This window comes from Emys orbicularis, chromosome 3, assembly GCF_028017835.1.
Source record: "Emys orbicularis isolate rEmyOrb1 chromosome 3, rEmyOrb1.hap1, whole genome shotgun sequence".
Classification (NCBI taxonomy): domain Eukaryota; kingdom Metazoa; phylum Chordata; order Testudines; family Emydidae; genus Emys; species Emys orbicularis.
Genome location: NC_088685.1, coordinates 168792734 through 168815347, shown reverse-complemented (window position 1 = coordinate 168815347; position 22614 = coordinate 168792734). Strand labels below are relative to the sequence as shown.

At 38.8% G+C, this 22614-nt stretch overlaps 1 protein-coding gene across 1 annotated transcript in view; it reads right to left on the bottom strand.

The window, feature by feature from the left end:
• Positions 1–22614, bottom strand: part of USH2A (usherin) — a 578278-nt gene that overhangs the window by 168792 nt on the left and 386872 nt on the right. The window contains exons 38-40 of the mRNA XM_065401740.1: positions 18287–18437; positions 17984–18126; positions 6912–7540 (exon numbers count right to left, since the gene is read on the bottom strand). Coding sequence (XP_065257812.1) covers positions 6912–7540; positions 17984–18126; positions 18287–18437 — 923 coding nt within the window. The remainder of the gene's footprint in view (positions 1–6911; positions 7541–17983; positions 18127–18286; positions 18438–22614) is intronic.

Genomic DNA, 22614 nt, shown 5'->3' with positions numbered 1-22614 from the left:
CCTGCAATTCTCATGCATGCGCAATTTTCACCCACGTCAATCAGAGTTACAAATACAAGAGGGCAGCAGGATCAAGCCTGCAACCATCACTTGCTAGTAGAAATGGTTTGAGAAGCACTTGCACTGAATACTGGGTAAATGGAAATAACATTTCTGTATGAGCCTATGTAACTATTGCAGAACCTGAAACTTTTTCATTGATATTGTTCAATGCACGGGGATATGCTGATGAGGTTCTGATTAGTTTTTTCAAGTCACTCCACTGCATGGCATGCCCCAAATCAGCAAGCTGTGCAGGAAATCACAACCCTGAAATGCAGGAAAATCTCAGGTGTGCAGGTTAAGGCTGCTCCTAGGGGTGTTACAGGAGCTCAACTTGCTCAAGCAGCACTTATATGGCAAATAAACCAAGGTCTCACTGACCTTAGCAACATTACAAGGCAATCTTCACACAAGGATTGATTGCTCTTTAACAGTTTCCCCAAAGCACAGGGCACACCTGTGTAAAACTGGAAAAGAGCCATAGGTTCCCCCCCGCCCCCCCAAGATGAAGTCTGTAGGTCTTCTGGTTGCATCTCCTTTTAACCCAGTAATACACAAGGGTAGATACCAGGTGATTAGTACTCTCCTTAGCCCAGTGGTGCTCTGTAGAGACCTTTGCAGCCGTCTGCAGGATGAAGCAATTTGAGAATGAAGCAGTGGTAGACCGGGTCTTAAGAGGGATGGGGGGTGGGGCCATGAGAGGTTTTATCTAGCACAAAGTGATCCGAGAAGTAAAACACTGGAGAATCACTGCAGTGGAAGATATTGGTGCTATGTAACTTTAATATTTTGAGATAATTGCATTATTCTGATCTTACTCCTGTGAGAATCTGGAGTGTAGGCTGCTGGCCTGTGTCCCCTGCCTAGCAAGGACGAACGCCATGCCCCAAAGTGTTCACACCCTTTCTTCAGAGCACAGTTTTATTCTTCAAAACACAAAACTCACAAAGTAGCACTAACAAAGTTATCCCAAAGCAGGCTGCAGGGACCCAGAAGACTCTCCCCTTAGGTCTCTTTTCCACTGCTCCATGGCCAGCCACAGGAGCCAGCTTTCTTCCTGTAATCCCTTTCAATGGACCTCTCTTAGCCCTTTACAGCAATGGCCCCAGCAAGGGAGGGACGGTGGGGGTCTCAGAGCCAGACACCAGGCTGCCCCATAATGCAATTGTAACTCCATGATATGTGGATATGGAAAATATCTTTTCTTTCACTTATCTTGGCCAGCTGTAACCGGACCAACTCTATAATTGGTCTAAGTGTACTTCTGAATAGCAACCATTTGATTTAATTGAGATCCTCATTTCCAGGTCTTTTACTAATAGCCTGTTTGTAGGTTAAGAGACCACTAAATTTTCTGCTTCTCATGTTCAAGTGAAGAGTGGAGTTGGGGTAACAATTACGATGATTGTTTCTCTTTTTGTTTAATTGTATGCATGCAACTTAGTAGTCAGCCTTGAGAAAGCGAGCACTTAAAAAATGTGTCACACTATGTAGTAAAGAAGGGTCATCCGGCTGCAAGGGAAAGATGGAGATTGCTTCCTCGATGGCAGGCCCAGTGCGCTCACTATTCAGTCTCAACTGGAGGGCATCAGCCTTCTTAGTTGCAGCTCCTTCCAGTGTGCGGAAAAGGGTGGCAGTGGGGCTGAGAGAGAGGAGACAGAACTCTGGGGAAAATAATGAACAAGGACTATAAGATGAATTAAGAAAGATTACACCCTTCCTTCCTTCAGAACAGCTACAGGGAAATACTTGAGGTAAGCTCTGCAAGGGGGAGGGGGGCAAAATGAACCACTGTCAGATGCTAGAGGGCCATCACTACCAAAGGAGGAAATGTATTTTTAGCAGTTACTATACACAGAATATAGAAAAAAAGATGATAGATGACATCAGAATAGTTTATTGTTCTCCTCATTCTGCATTTGGCATCTGAGATCTAATCTGAATGTAAGGAAATGTATATATCAGGGGTCGGCAACCTCTACAGACGCGGCAGGTAAACAAACTGTCCTGGCCCGCCAGGTTGCTTACCCTGGCAAGTCATGTGCCAGAGGTTGCCGACCCCTGGTGTGTGTATATATATATATATATATATATATATATATATATATATATATGTGTGTTGTGGAAAAATGTAGCATTATTCCTTCCCTTTGACATAATGGACCAGGCAAAGTAGAGGGTCCAGGCCACCTTTTAGATTGAGCCAGAAAGCTCTCCAAGATGGCGGCTACAGCGGTGGAAAATGGTTGCAACTTCTCTGTGAGCAGACCTGCAAGTGGCATTGGTACAGGAGGGAGTACGTTCAGGATACCCAGGCATCTACTTATCCAGTACATTGCCACAGAGGCCTCTACTTGCAGGTCTCCTGTGGATCTTCTGGTGGGGATTAAAGCTGTCCTCCCCAGTTGTAAACCCCAAGTTAGGGCAGTAGTAGAAACAGCACCTGCCTACTGCAAGTTAGATGGGTGAAGTCTAGTGTAAGAAAGCATCATTTAACAAAAATGGTGAATCTAGTTCAATGTGTCCAGTCTCTTAATTCTTTATCTACACTGAGTACTCACTTAAACAATTATTCACTATGTAAACTAGCCTCTTCTCAAATTGATCAACCTAAATACACTCTGCAATGTCATACCAGCGTGAAGTGTGAGAATGAGGCATGCAGCACTTGCAACCGTCACAAGAAAATAACCAATTTCTTTTCTACTTCTGTAAATCAGGGTATAGCAAATCTTGTGTAACAGGAATAATGTTCACGGCATTGGAATACACTAAATAAACGACTTTTGCAGTTGCTGCATATCTCCACGTCACTTTGGCATTTAATCAGCCACAAAAGCAGTTTATTGCTCAGTATACTCTGCTGCCATGAACATTATCAATTCAGCAAATATTAAAGAATATCATGCAGGTGTCACAGAAATGAGTGGTTTAAAAATTATCAGCAATGTTACACTTTTTTCTGCAGAAATGAAAGCAAGCTGAAAGGTATTGGGAGACACCAGGCCATTCTGATTAAAATTACTATAAAAAGGACCACATACAACTAGGGTGACCAGACAGCAACTGTGAAAATTCAGGACAGGGAGTAGGGGGTAATAGGAGCCTATATAAGAAAAAGACCCAAAAATCAGGACTGTCCCTATAAAATCAGGACATCTGGTCACCCTACATACAGCATCAGAAGCGTTTATACCGAGACAGTGGATGCTGTGCTGACATTTTTTCTCCTTGTAGAGTGAGGGCTTATGTCTAAGAAAATAAGCTGTATACTTCAGTGAGTACTCTTGCTACAGCGCTTTGAATTCTTCACATCACAAAATCATTTATATTGATTTTATGACTAAATAAAGGAATGGAAATATGTTTCTCTTCATAATAAATTCTCTTTTTTTCCAGTTTAAGTAAATATTTGCGCTCATGGTTTAGGGATTGGTTGCATTGACAACTGAAAGCCTCTATTGATTCACATCCCTGGCTTGGTGAAAGAGCCTCTCAATATAACCTTTCCCACAGTGCCCTTCCACAATCCCTTCAGCTCTATCCTGGAAGGACAGCTCTCTCTAGGGCAAGAGGTAATTAAAGTCTCACACTGGTTCACTCCTGAAGAGATTGCATATTTTCCACTCTTCACGTAAGAGTTGCCACTGTAGATATTTAATATGACAAGAGTCTTGTGCAGCACAAGCATGTTTTGAGCACTAAGCAGGTGCTGTATTCATGAAGGTTTTGTGACTCAGTTTACAGAGCCACCTCACTGAGACTAACAGGAATTTAAACATTACCAATATAAAGTCATCTGAGCCAGATTCATCCTACCTCTTTTCAGAATAAATTTCAATCATTGAGGGACAAGTCCTGAAGCAACCTCCATGCCTGTGCACCTGGCAGTGAAAATGGTGTGAGGATATGTAAGGGGTGCAGAGGTCAACTTCATGCCAAAGTGCAGGTGTAGAAAGGGGAAGCTAGAGGATCAGCTACTCCTTTGTTTTTTCTCCTTCTTCTCCCTCCATATGGAAATGATGTGGCCTCAGTGCTACAGTAATGGCCATGGAGCGGCCTCAGAACCTCACCACTCTTACATGAAAGTTCTATAGAATTTAACAGGCAGAGCTTCTGGTGTGCTGGCCCCGCTGGGGGTGGGAAAGGGCAGAACTACATCTCTGCCTCCTCCTCCCCACCCACATTCAGGCAATTTGCTTCTCTAAAGGGGAGCAAAGAGCAAGAAGTCCTTGGGTATCTCAGACAGCAATCCCATGGTAACTTTGGATGTCTGACTTTGACAACTGTAGGCTTATAAACTGTATAGATTCAGTCCACCTCTAACCAATTACAGAAATGTGTTAAAATGCTAAATGCTAGCAGAAATGAGTAGCTATTAAATGTAGTCTTTTATTTCAGTTGGTGCAGGATTTGGCCTTAAATTAGATAGCTGGCTAGTAATGAATCTACTGTTCTTTGTGTAAGCAACATTAGCTGTGTCCAATCTCTCTTGAATTATTTACTGCAGTATGCTTTTCAAGTATCTAATTATACAATTTTGCTTCATTTCTTTTGGCAATACTGTGATAAACCCTTTCTGTCCTTAAAAGTTTTGACTGTACTCTTTAGAGAACAGAAGTAAGGCAATGTTTCAGCTAAGAAATACACCCAGTATGAATTAGCAGATTTTGAATTACTCTGTCCTGTTGTATGTGGAAAACTTTTGTTGTTTTACCTTAACTATTCCACTTGCCTAAATTCAACAGAATTTAATACAAAAGACGACCAGTTTCAGAGGAATTCACCACAGTACTAGTACAGTGTAATAGTCACATTACTCTGATGGAGTAAGAGAGATATTTCACACACATGGGTGTATTTGAAAAGATATACACAAAGAAGTTTCATCTTTCTCAATGAAATTTTACCTTTTATTAATTATTTTTCATAGTTAGACCTACTACATTTGAGATAATGATTTAAAGGACAGGGAACAGCACAACTGGGATCTAATAGTAAACAAACCCCACTCCTGCACTTCTCACTGAAATGGAAGATTCAATAGACCCACAAGGAGAAAAAGAAAGCCTGAGACTGCTATAGCAGCAATTGGCACAAAATATGTCCAGCTCATACAGAAGGCTGTACAACATAGACCTTAAAAGGCTGAGAAAGTTAATGAGAGACTAGGGAAACAAGAAGGTAAAAATACCCAACTGAACTCTCTAATCAGACAGCAAAATCTGATAAAGTATTCTTATATTGAAACTGAATTATTACAGAATGAAATGCAGGATTGTGCTATCAAACTTGGTCTCAAAAGAGAGAATTGAGCTAACTGTTTTTTAGGAATGGTGGATCCCTGATATTTTGGATTTGAAACAGAGGAAGATCCAATTACTAATGAATGTGTATCCTAGATCCCAAGGAAAAATCAAGTACAGGATCAAGAATAATGTGATAAGTTTTTTTTAAATTAGGATTGAGTATGTTAACACCTAATGGAAAAGAAATTCCATATGTAAAAGGAGTAAAACTTTATGACCTTGGATACAGCATCGAAGGCAAGCAGTGACTTCCTTTACTGTTATATAGACTAAAGTCAATGTGACTGCTCATTAGGCAAGTGCTTAAATAATTTGCTGAACTAGGGCCATTGTCTGTACTGTAGATTTTACTCCATGTTATTGTTCCTGTTCCTGGCAAATCCATGAAAGGATGGTTTGTTATGAATTGTGTTGGTCACTAAGATGTGCCTAAAAAAAGTACACAGTTGCCTCTGAAGTCACCTGAAAGTATGTAGCTCAAATTCCCAACAGACAGTCTGGCAATACGTTACAATTACTAGTGGTCAATCATTATTAATTCTTATGATAACCACTGTATTCTTGATATTAATGTGGATGGTAACATGTAATGCTGTAGACATTCAAATAAAGTTTAGAGAGCTCAAGTTTCATTGTTTAAAAGAGTGTAACTTATATCAAAGTTTCATATTGTGGATGAAGAATGAAAAAAATTAGCACTTAAATTCATATCCTCAAACTATTTATGCTGCCTGGGTAACTCCACTTTATATTTACCTTTTGAAACAAAATACATTTTAAACAAAAATAATAATTCTAACAGATGAACTTCAGTCTTATGCAAATGTCCTTTGTTTTGTGCTCTAGTGAGCAAGCTACTATACCAATACTTTTGGCATTAGTACAAGACTGAATCCATGGAAGCATGTGTGTATTTACACAAAGAGGCTTCTAAGCTACAAAAATCCCTCTTGTTTGGTTACACTAATTTCCCTTGAATGAAGTTTGTATGCAAGCCAAAACAATGGTAGTTATCCTGTCCTCTAGAGCTCATTCCCAACTGAACAATGTGAATAATTGAAAACTTCCTAGCTAGTCCTGTAAGGCTCCTCTTGCCTAAATCAGAGGACTCATGCTGTTATTTTTACTTCCTGAGCCTTTTACTTCCTTTTCCTTAGAAAAAGGACCTTTGATAATTTGTTATAAAAAGTTTAAATATTTATAACTTGTAACTTTATTAGTATTTTAATGAAGTCTTCAGAGTTTTGTGGGTTTTTTGTAATTCATTTTCTGGTCTATTTTAGTCTGACTAGGCGATGAAAACTAAATATCCCATTGTGATATTCCAAATATTTCAGGTGTATGAGAAAAATGAAAGTGTCAACATAATATGGGGATGCAGACTTTGAAGAAAACTGAAACCAAATCAAAGACAGTTTTAACCCAAAGGCCAGATGCTAATATTTATCTACCCCCCACAGCAATAAAATTAGTTAGTTCAGCCAGTAGTTGTCTCTGTCAAATACACATTCTTACCGGGAAAACATGTACAAATTGTGAGACAAAACAAATTAAACCTACCTTAACCAAATCTGGTCCCAACACCTCCACATCAGGTGGCTGAACACCAGCAGGTCTTGATGGTCTGGTGGTAACTTCTGACCAAGCGCTGCTGTTAGTGCCTCCATTAAGGGTGCTCACCAGTATTCTGTACTCAAACTTCTTCCAAGGGCTAAGAGCAGCACTCTGGTCAACATAGCTCATGGCATGATTATGAGGTAGAGTCATGAGAGTGGACACTTGTTCTGTTCCTTTAGCCCTCCTTTCTATTGTAAAGTTTTCCACCAAACCATTTGGGTGAACAGGGGGTTGCCATGATATAAGCACAGATGTTGGCGTGTCTGAATACAGCTCTGGAGCAGGGATCTCTTCAGGTGCATCTGGGAGAGTCTGTATAGCTGCGGCCTTGGGTGAAAGGGAGCATCCTTTAGAGGTGCAGCCTTCTACTTGAAACTGATAGGCAGTATAAGGACGCAAATGATGTATGGTGCAATTAGACTGGGTTCCTGGCACTGTAGCATGCAGTTGGCCATTTTGGTAAATGTTGTAATGAATGATGTTGCCATTTGGCTTTGATGGATGCTGCCAGATGATGACTGTTTCCCTAGATTTAAAATTCAAAAGTAGTGGTGGGTCTATAGGACCAGGCTCTGTAATAAAAAAAAAAAGCGGGGGATAAACACAATTTTGGGGCTTTTTTTTTTTATGAAAGGCCAACCTAGCAATTATTAACTACTTAAAGGAAACTACAAGGCTCAAAGGACAAAAGAGGTTCAGATTAATTGAATATTCTATTCCCCTTAAGAATGTAGGCCCAACTATTTAAAGGACTCTGCTAAATGTATATGGATCCCATTTCAACGACAGGTTGCTTATTAAAAACAACAAAACCGATCTCTCAATGATATTACATTGAATACTGTTATCCTGGAGAGAAAATGTAAGACCATGTAACAGTTTAGAACCATAGTTCTAGCTTTTGCTGATATTTTTCTAGAGCACCAGCTACTAATTACAACCTATAAAAGTCATAACAAAGCTGCACATTTTACAGCTCAGTAAACCTCTTCTGCAACTCTCATTATATATTCAATATTTTAGTTCATTCTGTTTATAATTCTAATCCATTTTTTGCAATTTATCTACTCCCTGTTAATATTATAGGTGATTTTTTACTGTGACTGTGACAGAAGCTGCCGATTTAGCTCTTTCACCTACTGATAAATAAACAATGCACAGATCTGACCTTTAGGTTAACAGGTTTTATGCTTGCTCCACTCAGCACTCTAACTGATTCAATTATCATAAAGGTTCAGGAGCCTCCATGAATACTGAAAAAGACCGACCATATGCCTGCATAGGTGTTGTGGAACAGCAAATACTCTGCAGCCCTCCAGAGAAATTCCTTAATTGTAAATAATTTCACCATGCGACACAATCAAGTCACCTTGAATGCAAAACCCTCAGCCTGTGGAGGCAAAGTGTTATTTAAGCTTTACTGGGCTGCGTTAAATTCTGCAATTTGAAGGGCTGTTAAGTTTTTCAATTGAAATTTCATTTAAAATGCAGGTGCTTTTTATTATATTGAGGCTTTACTGCTCTCTAGGTACAAGCAAGAACATGGTGCAATAACACAAATCTGGCTCAATCACTGATCAGTAACAGCTGTAATTCCAGAACATTTAGCATTCTTATAAACCACATCCTGAAAACTATAAATTGCTACAGTAGATCAGGATAATACTATATCCCTCTATTCTGCCCACAGCAATTTTGACATTTATGAGATTTTTCTGTGAACATTAGATTTTATTGAAAAATCTTATAAAAAGATATACTTGGATTTCATAATTGTTTAAAATAGCTTTGCTTTTTGTGGGGTTGTTTTTTGTAAGTTTCAAATATCAAAGGGTTTAAAATTCAGCAGTGACTATGATTGTTACATGCTTTACTGTATTAGCATATACAGAATTCCATATACAATAGTCTGTAATACAACCATTTACTTCCCAGTGAAGTGCAAATGCAATCCCAATCATTAGGAAAAATCTCTTTATGGAGAAAAAATGTTTTTGCTATGTACAGGTATTAAAATGACATCATTCTTGTTAATTTATAAATGCAAACATATGCAAATAGGAACCCTAGAAAACAAAATAATTCTGGCACAAAGCATAGTCCTTTCTTTATGTTTGGAGAGTAGTCAAAGCAGCCAGAGGACCTGATTCTGCTCTCACATACACAGATGTAAATCAAGGTGACTCGACTAAAGTCAATGGAATTACACTGGTATAAAATTGGTGTAAGAAAGCAGAACTGGGCCAGAAACATTTGTCTCATTTTCAGATTTATAAGACAGGGGAAAGTGTATTCCTTTCACTACATGTTGTGTCACAAAATAATTTCTATTTAATGTATTACAGATCACAGGCTAAATTCTGCTTAGTCACACTTGAATGGAGCACTCCAGATTTACATCAGTGTACTGTAAAATGAATTTGGATTCTTGCATTCTTAATTAGAAAAAAAAAATCTGCCCTCAGGATCAACCAAATTCTGACCTTACTTACACTTGTGCAAATCCAGACAGTTTGTCATTTGGAACAGAGTTTGGCCCATTATTTAGAATTTATTATTTTTCAGAGTAAAGCAAATTTGTATTCCTTAAAATGACAATTTTTCCCTGAAGCAAAAAAATCCCTTTTGACATTTAAGATCTTGAAAATCACTTGTGGGGGATTGAAGTTTTTTAAAAAGTTGAAAGATATAATATTTTCCACTGAGTTGTATGCCAGCATTTTATTTAATTATACCTCATATACAAGCTATCACACTGTGAGCTTTTGCAGGGGAAAAAATAACAATCAGGCAGTTTGTTCTCTGTTGTGATGGAAGGGATAAGCCTTTTATTTCTACTGAATAAGTTGCTGGCATAATAGGTGAAACATTTGTGATAATTAGATGAACTTGTGCTCCAAACCCCCACAGAGTTTAGACATATTCCTTAAAGACAATCTGCTATAATGTATGGGAAGAGATGCTTATCTTCAATTTTGCCTTTCTCCCCCCCCGCAACAAATACTTTTTTTTTTTTTGGTAGCTAACGCATCTACCCATACATTCCCTGCTGGCCTTTTAAAAAGAGAGACTTAAAACTCTCTTGATTCAGACAAGACATTTGAGAGATGCTTAATTGGCCCCACTGGATAAGGAAGCGTTAAATCCTGGTCCCTAACACTCATGCAGTGTAGCTTCTTTTTAAATGACAAGCAAAATCATCTAATTCTATATACAAATCAACTAGCATGATACTGCTTGGTTGAAAGGGTCACCACAATTATGTAAAACATGGGCATTAACTATAATTGGGGTAGTTTGCTAATACAATAAAAAGCTCTGAACATGAGGAAAGTTATGCTCACAGCAGTAGCTATCACTTTCTAAAGTAAGAATTCATGGATGAAATGACATGAAAAAGATGGTTATAAAATTTTAATGGAATGATAAAAGGCAAAAGTCAGCCTCTCAGCTGAATTCTTAAAATCCCTATATATCACAATCAGCTCCTTAACTGTAAAATCAATGTGGAGTATAACATGTTGTCAATGTGGTTGTCACTGGAGGGAAGACTGCAAAGTATGACAGCTACACAGCTCAGCCTGCCAATGATAAAAATAAAATCATAAAGCTCTTTACTCAGATGTAATTGTTTATAGAACTAACTATTGAAAATGGGAACAGGGAGCATCTTTTTCCTTAAGATCTCTGATTCATATTTCAAGCCATTTCATTACAACATTAAAATTGGATGGTAGTTTCATTTTGGCAAATGAAATTATCTTTTATGGAAGGCTATTTTGCTCATCTACTTCAAAAGTTCAGTCTCTACTTAAAATGAAGGCACAGAATTGTCATTAATCTTTTTTAATCACCAGCCTAGAAACACGTGTTTATATACTTACCTGTACAGATTTTAGGGGGCCTATTCACCCACACATATCCCGGAACATTCATTAATGTTCTGGGATATGTACCTAGGTTACTGCTCATTAAAGCTAATGAGAGTTGCATGCTTTGACTGGAAGCTCTCTACCTAAGCAGAATAGACCCCCCGTTCATCGTAAGCCATCTATTTTTTCTCCCCCGAGACCTCTTGGTGGTGAAATTATAAACATCGACAAAATGTGGTGTCAATTATAAACTGCAGAAACTATTGGCTCCATCCAGTGGCAATCCAAGTTCTGCCCACAAGGGGAGCATGATTCTGTTGTCACTTAGCCTCAGCCTTCCTCCCTCATGACATTCCTCACCCCTTAACTATAATGTAATATGAAGTTGCATGCTCCTTTATATGGAGGAAGAGCCACAGTTATGGAATAGTAATACTTTTGCCTGTGCTGATAGAAGAGAGATATCTTTACATTAGGACTTTTTCCACAACAACACTATAACAGATTACTCAAAGGAAAACAAATAGGTTTTTTTGTTAATCTCAACCAAGGATCATCTGAGCACAGATATTTCAAATAATCATAAGAGGTAATAGCACTATATTGATAGGCACTATATAAATTAATAAAATAAATAGAAATAAAATGGTTTTTAGCTATTAGTAAATCTATCATCCATACTTAGCCCCATAAAATCATGGCACAAGCAAAGGAACTGTAGTGGTCTCATGCTGAACAACTATTGTATAACATGTAAGTTTTGCCTTTACCTCTTGTGAATGAGCATAGGATGTAGGTATGAAATCAGGGGATGGCCTTTGAATCATTTGAGCCAGATAAAAAAGGAAGGTTAGGTTGTCTGACAAAAACCTTTTTGCTGAAGTGATGCCCAAAAGAAAGGTGTACTTTAAAGACAGTATAAAGAAGTTTACCCCATGGATTCAAGGAGAGCATGAATGTCAACTCAACACTAGATTGTTCCACTGTGCATGGGATCAAAGACCTTTGAAGAGATCTTGCCTTCAGAAAGAGGGAGAAGTGTGCATGAAGCAGCACAGCAGTACTGTGAGAAAACTAGATCTTTATGAAAAGCTGAGTAGACGAAATGTTAAAATGTCTTTTGTTACCAGTAGAAGAGGGTTGTATTTTTCCATATGACCATGAACATCAGGTCATTAAGCTGCTATGGTAAATCCAGTTGGCAGTGTTTCCTGTTTTTGAAGAGGAAATTGAATGAATCCTGTGAGAAACCATCAAAATGTGGCCACTTAGGATTCCATGCAGAGAGTTTCAGATGTGAACAGCCTTTGGGAGACTTTTCAGTCAATGAGGTTCTGAGATAATGGTAAAATCCACAGCTGACATACTGACATATGCCTTGGAAGCTATGGTCACCTGGCCAAAATGGAACTTAGAAGTTTTCCTGCAGCTTGGTTGTCAATCTTTCTAGTTGTCCTGGATGTTTGAGGGAAGGGAGGAAATACATAACCCTAGGCATCTGACCAGAGGAACAACAAGGCATCCACTCACCAGGCATGGATGCCAACTTGAAGAACAGATTTTGTTCACTTCGTGTTGGATAAATCCACCTGTGGAAGGAACCACCTCCAACCAGTCTCAAACACTTGTGGGCTAGATGCCAAAAAATGGAAACTGAACCAGCAACAGTTGAGCTTGTCAGTGTAACTGCTGGTCTCAGCGTAGAGATACATGGTTTTGGGGGACAGAGCCAGATGTTCCAAGTGCAACAGGATCTTGCTGTTTAGGCTTTTTGCTTTTCATTTCACCTTGATGGTTAAGATAAATCCTCATGGTTCTGGAGCCACTCTCCATGTGGATGGTTATAAACTATGGAAGAATACATGGAAAGAGGCTGATTGCTTCACTCCCCACTGCTCACAGCTTCAAGCAGTTGATGCTCAGCTGCAACTCCTGGGGAGACCACTTGTCCTGAACCATATTTAGACCTATCTGAGCTCCCAACCCTGACAGGTTGGCATTTGTGGTCATTTGGGTTCCTGGCAGATCTGTCAGTTATTTGTCTTTGAATAGTTGATGGGTGAGGGACGCTCCACCAACACAGGTAGTGCTGCACTTCTGGGAATAGGTGCAATAGGTAGTCCATTTCCTGAGTTTAACTCCAGTGACCAATCAGAAAATTGTGAAAGGGCCAGAGGTAGAGCTTTGGGCAGGGCCGGCTCTAGGATTTTTGCCGCCCTAAGCAAAAATAATTTTGCCCCCCCACCCCGTTTTTTAATTACCCCACCCCCGGCCCCACCTCAACTCCGCCCCTTCCCCAAATCCCCAGCCCTGCCTCCTCCCCCCAGACTCTCAAGCCTGGGAGGGAGGGGGAGCAGCAGCGCGCGAAACAGCTGTTTCGCGCGCCGCGGCCGCTCGGGATCTCCCCCTCCCTCCCAGGTTTGAGAGCCTGGGAGGGAGGGGGAGACTCCGAGTGGTCGCGGCGCGGGCGCCGCTTCTCCCCCTCCCTCCCAGGCTCTCAAGTCTGGGAGGGAGGGGGAGCAGCGGCGCGCGAAACGGCCGCTCGGGATCTCCCCCTCCCTCCCAGGCAGCAGCAGCGGAGGTGAGCTAGGGCGGCCGCGGAACATTTTTAGGGGCGGCATTCTGGCGCCGGCCATGCCGCCCCTAAAAATGTGCCGCCCCAAGCACCAGCTTGTTTTGCTGGTGCCTAGAGCCGGCCCTGGCTTTGGGATCATTTCCATATGATCCCAACAGACCTACAAGCCAGAGGCACTACTGTGCTGAAATCTGTTGAGTGCAGGAGAAATGATTGATGAGAACATGAATTTTGTTTGTTTTTTTCTCAGAAAATACCACTAAGGCCCAAGATGGTTTTGAAGAATTCTCCCTGATGTGACAGCACCTGAGGGAGTTAGGGAGAAATCCTACAGATAAACTACTGTAAGAACCTAGGACATTCCAGTCTGGCAAATGTGAAGTGATGAGCTGTCCTTATGATTGTTTCTTTGTCAACAGGTATTTGGATGGCCCTTTTCCTCAACATGGTTACAAAAATGGCTGTTACAATGGTAAACACCCATGGAGAGAATGACAGGCTGAAGGACATTGCCTGGAATTGATATTGTTTGTTTCTGACTGCAAAGTGTTGAAATTTGTGATGACAGAGGTGTATCGGCACATGCCGACCATGGGAGCACATATAATTTTCTGCATGTTCCAGATGCACTAAGATCAATACGTTTTTTCTAAAGCACACGTGGAAATAGCAATTTCCCATTGTTTATAACTGGGTCAAATCTGGCTGGACATTTCTTAGAGACAGCAAAAAGCATCTCTCTGACTTCAGGACTATCCCTCTGTTAAATTTCAACCCTTTGGGGCTATCAGCTGGTGTATTTTAGAGCAGCCATAAGGCTACACTAAAAGTATGATGGGGTTGGGGCTGGCATAAAACTGGCTTCAAGAGCTGTAACTAACTCCTTGGCAGCTCCCCCTCTCAGCCCATCCAGAATGTTCACTATGAAAGAAAAGCATTAAATAAGATTAATATCTTAATTCCCTAAACTCGAGGAGAGATTCCATTTTATTCTTAGATGCAGTGCATGAAATTCTGATCTCAGTTACTCAGCATAAATCCAGAGTAATTCTATTTTTTCAATAGAGTTAATCCAGATTTACACCCAAATAACTGAAAGCAGAATTTAGCCAAGAAATTTCCTGAATTGTTTGTATTTGTCTGGCAGCAAATAGTCTGACATTATGCTCACCAAGATCACTGGAACAAACATCTTTTATTAACACATGTTTAACAGGTTTTAAAATATTCATAGGAAATGTACATTATTGTTATTTGGCACTGGCAGGTTAGACTTTTAAAAATGCATGGAATCAGTTACTGGTGTCAGACTGATGTAAATGAAAAAAATATTTGAAATATCTATTAACATTCTCTTCAGCATCTATCTTTATATTATAATATTTTTTTCCCAGACAACAGATTTTTTTATGGTGATGTTTACTGAATTTCCTCTCATCTTTTCTGATTTCTTGCTAGTCAGGTGAAACAGCTATTATAAGGAAAATATATATGGTCAAATCCTCAGCTGGTGTAAATTAGTGTAATTGTATTGACAAACAGAGTTACCACTATTTATAGTAGTTGATCAGGCCAATATACCTATATATGTGATCTTTCTATGGATATTTTGTGCTACAGAGGCACATATTTGTGGGGTAAAACTCAAATATGGACATGGGAACATGTCTTTATTTTACCAGGTTAAGAGATACAGGAAATTTCAACTGTCAAAATTGCACTTTAAAAAGTCAGAGGATATTGGTTAGAAAGACCAGATATTAAGTGTAGCTCTGGCAATAAGCTGTCAGTATAGGTGGCTTTACAAGCAACACGTTGAAGCCTTGACAGAAATACTACTTATGCCCATTGCCAATCATTCAGTCTTTGTCAATTGAATTGAACATCCTTTCAGAGATGGCAGCCTTCCACAATGACACCAAAAATACAGAGTCCTCAGTCACCATTATAGTGGTGTAAGCTGTGTTGGTAAATTACAAACACAGAAATTGTTGGATACTGGAGATATATCAGCATATATTCTTTATCAATGCAAATGGAACAGGGCATGGGAATGAAATGCACGGTCACTGAGAGGATAGAGTTTATAACTGCACTACAAAAATAGTGTTTTTCAAGATGAAAAACCAGATGTGGCAGCAACAGTTTAAGAAGCAAATGAATAGCAATTTTCAAAACATTAGAGCTGGGCAAATATCAATGGAAAGCTTTCCATTAATTTTTCTTCAAATGTTTAAATGAATTCACCTAAGCCACATCACGCCCCTTTTGTGTCAACTACCTACAGACATTAATGCAATCAAATTGTTCATAAAAATGTTTGCAGAAGGTAAAATTCATTCCTGTACAGAAGGCACAAGTCCTATGCACCAGTAAAATCCCATTTATGGGTTTAAGTGGGAATAAAGTGGAGCATAGGTCTTGAAAAAGCTCTGTGAACAAGAGTGAATTTCACCCAAAAAGCATATTTAGAAGTTGCACACACACATATTTGCAAAAACCCTATTTTAAACTCATACATCAATGGCTGAGCTCAATGTGTACTCATCCCACACAGGAAAAAAAACAATATCGTGCGATTTACCTGACCATTCTCAGCTAACTATTATAGTCTGAACAACAAATATTCACAGATAACTGTTCAGTCAATCCACAGTTTAAAAAAAACAAAAAATGTATTAAGTAATTTTACAGAACAAGTGCATTAAAGGAAATTATGATCTGATCAAAAATCTTCATAGGTAGAAAAGAGGCTAAGTCTCTCGTTCCGCAAAGATTGACTCATATACTGAACTTTACTCATTCATGTGATTAGTCCCATTTAAATCACTATTAAATCATTTCCAAGATTGGGGCCTACATTTGTCTGATAAGTTACCTCTTGTGAATTATTTGCCCAGCTGTAAAAAACATGTCTCCAACTGATGATATATTAAGACATTTCTGTTTGAGATATTTTCTGAATACAGGTTTCAGAGTGGTAGCCATGTTAGTCTGTATCAGCAAAAACAACGAGGAGTCCTTGTGGCACTTTAGAGACTAACAAATTTATTTGGGCATAAGCTTTTGTGGGCTAGAACCCACTTCATCAGATGACTGGAGTGGAAAATACAGTAGCAGGTATAAATATACTGCACATGAAAAGATGTTAGTTGCCATATCAAGTGGGAGGTCAGTCTAACGAGACAATTCAATTAACAGTAGGATACCAAGGGAGGAAAAATCACTTTTGTAGTGGTAATGAGAGTGGCCAATTTCAAACAGTTGACAAGAAGGTTGACACGAAAGCTTATGCCCAAATAAATTTGTTAATCTCTAAGGTGCCACAAGCACTCGTTTTTTCTGAATAGTCTGCTTTGATCTTAGAGAAAGGGGTGGGAACAATGAGGAGCCACAAATGGTGGCTAATTTATACCCCAATTAATTCTGTTACTTTAGGTCCAAGGTGCCTGATTCTGTTTTCACACCAGTGTAAATCTGGAGTACAAGGAAAAGCAGGACCAAGAAGTTGGGATTTTAATTTTTCAATTACAAAGAATATTTTTCTCTCAGAATTTCTCTTGTTTATTAAATGAGTGATATGACAGGAGGCATCTCTTAGGCAAAGATTTTGATTGTTCTGATATCTGGTATACTGGGGTCATTATTGCAAGATGCAAGAAAACATTTTTCAAAGCAACAGCACACTTCAAGACGTGTGGTTATGGCTCTACTAGATACCTTCATTACACAGCCATTGGACTTCAGCTATGCTGTATCTGAGGTATATGTGCATTTGTGTGTTTGGTAACTGCACACCTTCTCATGTGTTGTTTTTATATTGCCACTTAGTACCTGTGCAACATATGTCAGTTAAAATGGCTACATTCACTCCCCTAGCTTTAATGTCAACCAAATGACAGTAGAGGGAGTTTGCAAAATATGAACCAATTAATGCCAGACTTAGTGGATGAGTCAGGGGGCTCGCAATAATAAACTGTGCCTTCTTCTTACTGATCACTTGTTTGAAACAGGATCCAAAAGTCCTACAGAAAGCTGCTGTACTCCTTAGGTGGCATCAGCCCAATGACCACAAAATAAATGACATCCTTCTTTACATGCTGAACAAGATGACAAGGCTATATCTTCATTTACTACTGACGTCAATACATTTACTGATGTAAATGAAATCAGAATCTAGCTCACAGAATGCAAAAAAAACCCTCCACCCTGACTCTAACAAACTATACACACTAACAAATATTTTTCTCTATCTGCATATGGCCATATGTGAATAGAGAGAGACATTATATAATGAAATGAGGTATTTCTCTGAAAAATATTCCTTTACATCCATTTAATAAACAGTTCACACAACTCATACAAGATTTTTTAGGTGTTTTTATTACTGTAGCTTAGCTCTCAGGGAGAAAATATGTTATTACTATTAAGCTAATAAAATGAGATAAAAGAAAAAGAAATCATATGCAATGCTAGTTTAGCCAGCAGAAGGATATGCATTTGTATTATCTTAAACATCTGTTAGCAGATAAGTGGGACTGAACTGTGTATTTTTGCAAGCTACTTACTGTCCTCTGCTGTAATCATTGGAGTCCAGTCACTATATGTATTACCATAACCATTGGAGACTATCATTCTCATCTCGTACACTGTATATGGCTGAAGATCTTTGACTATGTAGCTTAAGGAAGCAGAGGGACTGGAAAATAACCTGGAAAGAAATGAAGAATGAGTTATAAAGCTCCAAAATACAAGGGGTGGGGGTGGAGGGGTAGAAAAGAAGACAAAAACACCCTACGGGTGAGCCACCTCTAAAATAATTTTACTTCTCTTCACTGACAATTTACAGAAGATTTTTATTGTTTGCATACTCTAGAATATCATCAGTGGAATTCCTAGGCCTCATCTGGAGTCGATAACTGGGTAAGCCTGGAGCATTATTGCGAACTGGTGTAGACCAGACAACCTGAAGACTGGTCGGCGTGGCAGATGAAAGCCTTGGAGGCAGCATGCCATCTGGAGCTGTCGAAAAACATGGATGAATTAGAGCAGAGAAAACCGTGGAGAACATATGCTGGATGGAATCAAAATGCTCCATATACTGGAAAAACTGTTCCTCACGATCAACAGCGATGTCAACATGGTCCATTTAATTTAACATTTTCGTTACTGAAGTACTGTACTTCTTTATGTTCTTCTTTCCAATACAATTACACCAATATCACTGGGTTGAGAGCAACCCCCAAAACACCAAAAGTATATCAGCCCCCCTGCACTGCCAACTTTACTCACATTGAAGTCAAAGGAACATCTCATTGAGGAAGTATTACTCAATCTGAGTAGCAGGGCAGCAAAGTCATGCACTTTATTCAAATACCCCTCCCCTTCTCTCATTAAAAACGTGATACAACATTTAGCAAATCAGATACTCAGCTGGTATAAATGAATGTAGATCCACTGAAGTCTGGGGATTTGGACCAGTATTTCTTCCATTTGATTAATTCTAACTTTTATTGAGTGGGCCCAGGAATCACAGATCCAGCCCTATTCCAGGTTCTGAGGCAGTTCTTCAGCCGGTATCAATCGGTGTAATCCCATTGAAGTGATTTACACCAGCTGAGATTGTGGCCTTATGTTTTTCTCACCATGAAGGACTAACCTGGTCGATAAACCTTTCATGTATAACACATTTGACATTTGTGTATTGGATGCCAAAACAGCATATTTTCAGAATGTTAAATAGAAAGGTTGGACTGTTTGATTTTTTTTTTTCATTTAAACTTTTGTAAAGTGCTTGTGTCTTTGATGGTTCAGTAGCTACCATTTGCATCTTTCTGTGGTCATCCAAATAGAAATTTTTCATCACTGTTCTCTTTTTCTGGTACCAGGCTGACTGAAAGATTGTTGTAAACCAATCTATGGTTCAGCGTGTTGACTGGCACCTATATTAAGGAACTGCAACTGATTGGCAGAACTACTAAACTGGGCACTTGGGTAAGCAGCACGTTGTAATTTAGTTTTATGATCTTCACGTACCATGTGAAGAATAGCTGTCTCCCAAGTGGCAAAAAACAGACATTGTGCCCACATGGTGCCTGAATCCTTTCTGCTAGAGTTTAAAGATTAAGTTCTTCTCTCAGTTACCATACATTCGTGTAAATCGAGAGACTCCATTGATGTCAATGAAATTGTTCTAGATTAACACTGATAAACTAAAATCAGAATTTGGCATGCAATATATGTTTTAAAATCTCTGTGTGCAAAATACAATACACATACATAATCAGTCATTATTTTAGCATCCATTTGTAAAGTGCCTGGTAAGGTCAATTGTAAGTAAGCTCTGCCAGTACAAAACGAGAACAAAAATAAATAGCAATTAAAATAAAAATACTTTGCATTACTATAGTGCCTTTCATCAGAGGACCTCAGAATGCTTTTACAAACATTCACTAATTAAGCCACACAATCTCTCTATGAGGTAGGGCACCATCTCATTCAAAATTAAATTGCATCTGAAGTTTAAATGTACCAACTGTTTAAGTACATACACAAACTCTACATAGATCAAGACCAGAAGTATACCACAACTCACTGAAAATGCCAGGGGAATTCAGGTAAGGGAATCTAATTAACTCACTGGTAATTTGGCCAAGAAGCTGGGGTTCACACCACTATATTTGAGAAAAGTATTATGAAAATAACATATTGCCTGCTAAGGAGGTAATGTGGTCCACTGGCTGGGTCACTGAACTGTGCTTAATCCCAGCTCTGCCAGTAGTCTGCTGTGTGTGACTTTAGGCAAGTCCTTCCACTCTATATGCCTTAGATATCTCATCTGTAAAATGGAGACAATGACACTTACCTCTTTTGTAAAGCTCTTTGAGATTCACAAATGAAAAGCATCAAATAAACTCTAACTATGTATTTTTATTAATTATTATGGAGGTACAGGAATGTTCAAGAATGCTCAAGTACAAATATGTAGCTGTTTAATAGTCAACTATTTACAATACAGATATGAATTTAGTTGCCTAGATAATCAAAGTTAGAGGTCCAAATAGATGACATTGTACTGGTACAATGAAAAGAATGGTAGAGAATGTGGGCCAAACTCATCCCCTGTGTAGGTCCATTGACTTAATTTGGTCCTTTGAGGTTTTCAAATGTTAGAATGTACAAAATATATGTCTTTGTATAAAGGATTTTCTGGATCTTGCCGAGAATTTCATTAATATGCACTGTGAAAAAGAAGACTACAGGAATAAAGCACTTTTGAGTCTCTGTCGAGTAATAACTAGAAAGGTGCTCTATAAAATTGGTCACATTTTGATCATTAAAACTTTGAAGGGTTTCCTAAACAACCTGATCATTCTAAATTGCATATAGAACATATTCTGGTTATTTCAGCTACTCCCCGTAAACTGAGATCTTTAATGTAATATTTCCCTCAGCTTAACCCCTTTATCCTACTCTTATTCCCCAAAGTACCCAAGCAATAACTGGTAACCAGAAATAATTCAGCTGCAGGTTTCTCAACAGAAGAGCCATGTATCTATCAGCTTGATATATTGTCTTTAAGATGCAATGTTGCTCAAAAAGCTCCCCTCAAGCTTTAATATCACTCTCAGGGGGCAACCACTCCATTTGCAACCTACTGAATCAACATCTTGTCCAGTAAATCCTAACTAGACCTGGTTAAAAAAAATCATGCTTCATCTACAAAAAGAGAGTATAAAGGATGGGAAAAAATCTTTAATTACCTGTCTACCTTAACTATTTTATTGTGAGAGCAAATGGAGAAAGAATTATGCATAATAAATGGTTTAAACTGGCAATACCACCAGTTTTGGGAGAAAATGTGGACCAGGCAATAAGATACAGGAAGATGAGCCAAGAGAGGCATTCTGTTCCCAGATCTGTCACTGACTTGCTGAGTTGCCTTTGAAAAGTCACTTAACATCTGTGCCTCAGTTTCCTCAACAAAAAAGGAGCCAATGATAGATCTCTAAGATTTTCAAAGATGACTAAGGATGAAAAACCTTTATACAGTGGCTGCACCGTAAATGTTTCCTCTATTTTGAAAGACTCTACTACTTTGAGAGTTATTTACCAATCACAAGAGTATTTCCATCGTCCATAGGGCAATCTCTCTCAAAAACACAAGAAACTTTTAAAGTGCAGTCACCAAAAGTGATCATTATTATTTGAATGATAAAGTATTATACCCATTAAATGGGTCTGCGTTGTATTCTACACTTCAGTACAATGCCACATAACTTAATGAGAGCAAGAACAGGCTGAAGGGCTAAATTCTAATCTCTATTAAATGGGTGTAAATTCAGAGTAATTCCAGTAAAGTTACCCTAGATTTACAGTGGTTGTAACTGAGATCAGACCTGGTATAGCTATACTATCTGCAGAAGGCAAACACAAGAGTTTATAACTATGCAAATATAATTCTAATAGTATGCCACATCTGCACATGCAAAATATTTAAAAATAGCACAGGTGCTGCATTTGCTTCTTATCTAAATGTTTTCCTTACACATGTGTGCATGCAAACTATAACAGCAGACATTTAACTACTGAGGAAGGAATTGGCTCTTCACAGTTTGTGCCATAAGATTGAGGAGCTATTGCAATGATAACGGAGTTTTGGATGAATGTCTTCTTAAGGCATGTTCACTCTTGCCCTTTTCCAGGTCTAATTCACACACTTCATTTCTTTATTTCACTGCATTGTTGTTTAGCCACCTCTGATTCATTTTCTCTTAGGTATCCATTCTAAGACCATGTTATTCAAGTCACTTTTTCTGGCAATATGTTCTGCACCTTGACATTTGTTTCTCTTCTTTTTCCTCAAGCATGCCTGTTACCTTGGCATTTGTTCTGTCCACATAATTCCTATCATTGCTTTCTCCATAATTCTCGGTATAGGCACATGTTTTTGTTTCATTTACTCAGTGAGAGACCATGTTGCTGGGCCATATGTCATCACTAGAAGGGCATGGTAGTTATAAACCTTTATCTATTGCCAAAACAGAAGATTGCTTTTTCTGTGTCTCATCTTCACAGGTGCACTAGAGTCATTCTGGTTTCTCTTTTAACTCCTTCAGTCAGAACATCTCACTTATTCAACGTATAATACACACAGCCAATATTCTTGGGTTTTTCTTTTCAGTTATGTACCCAAGCA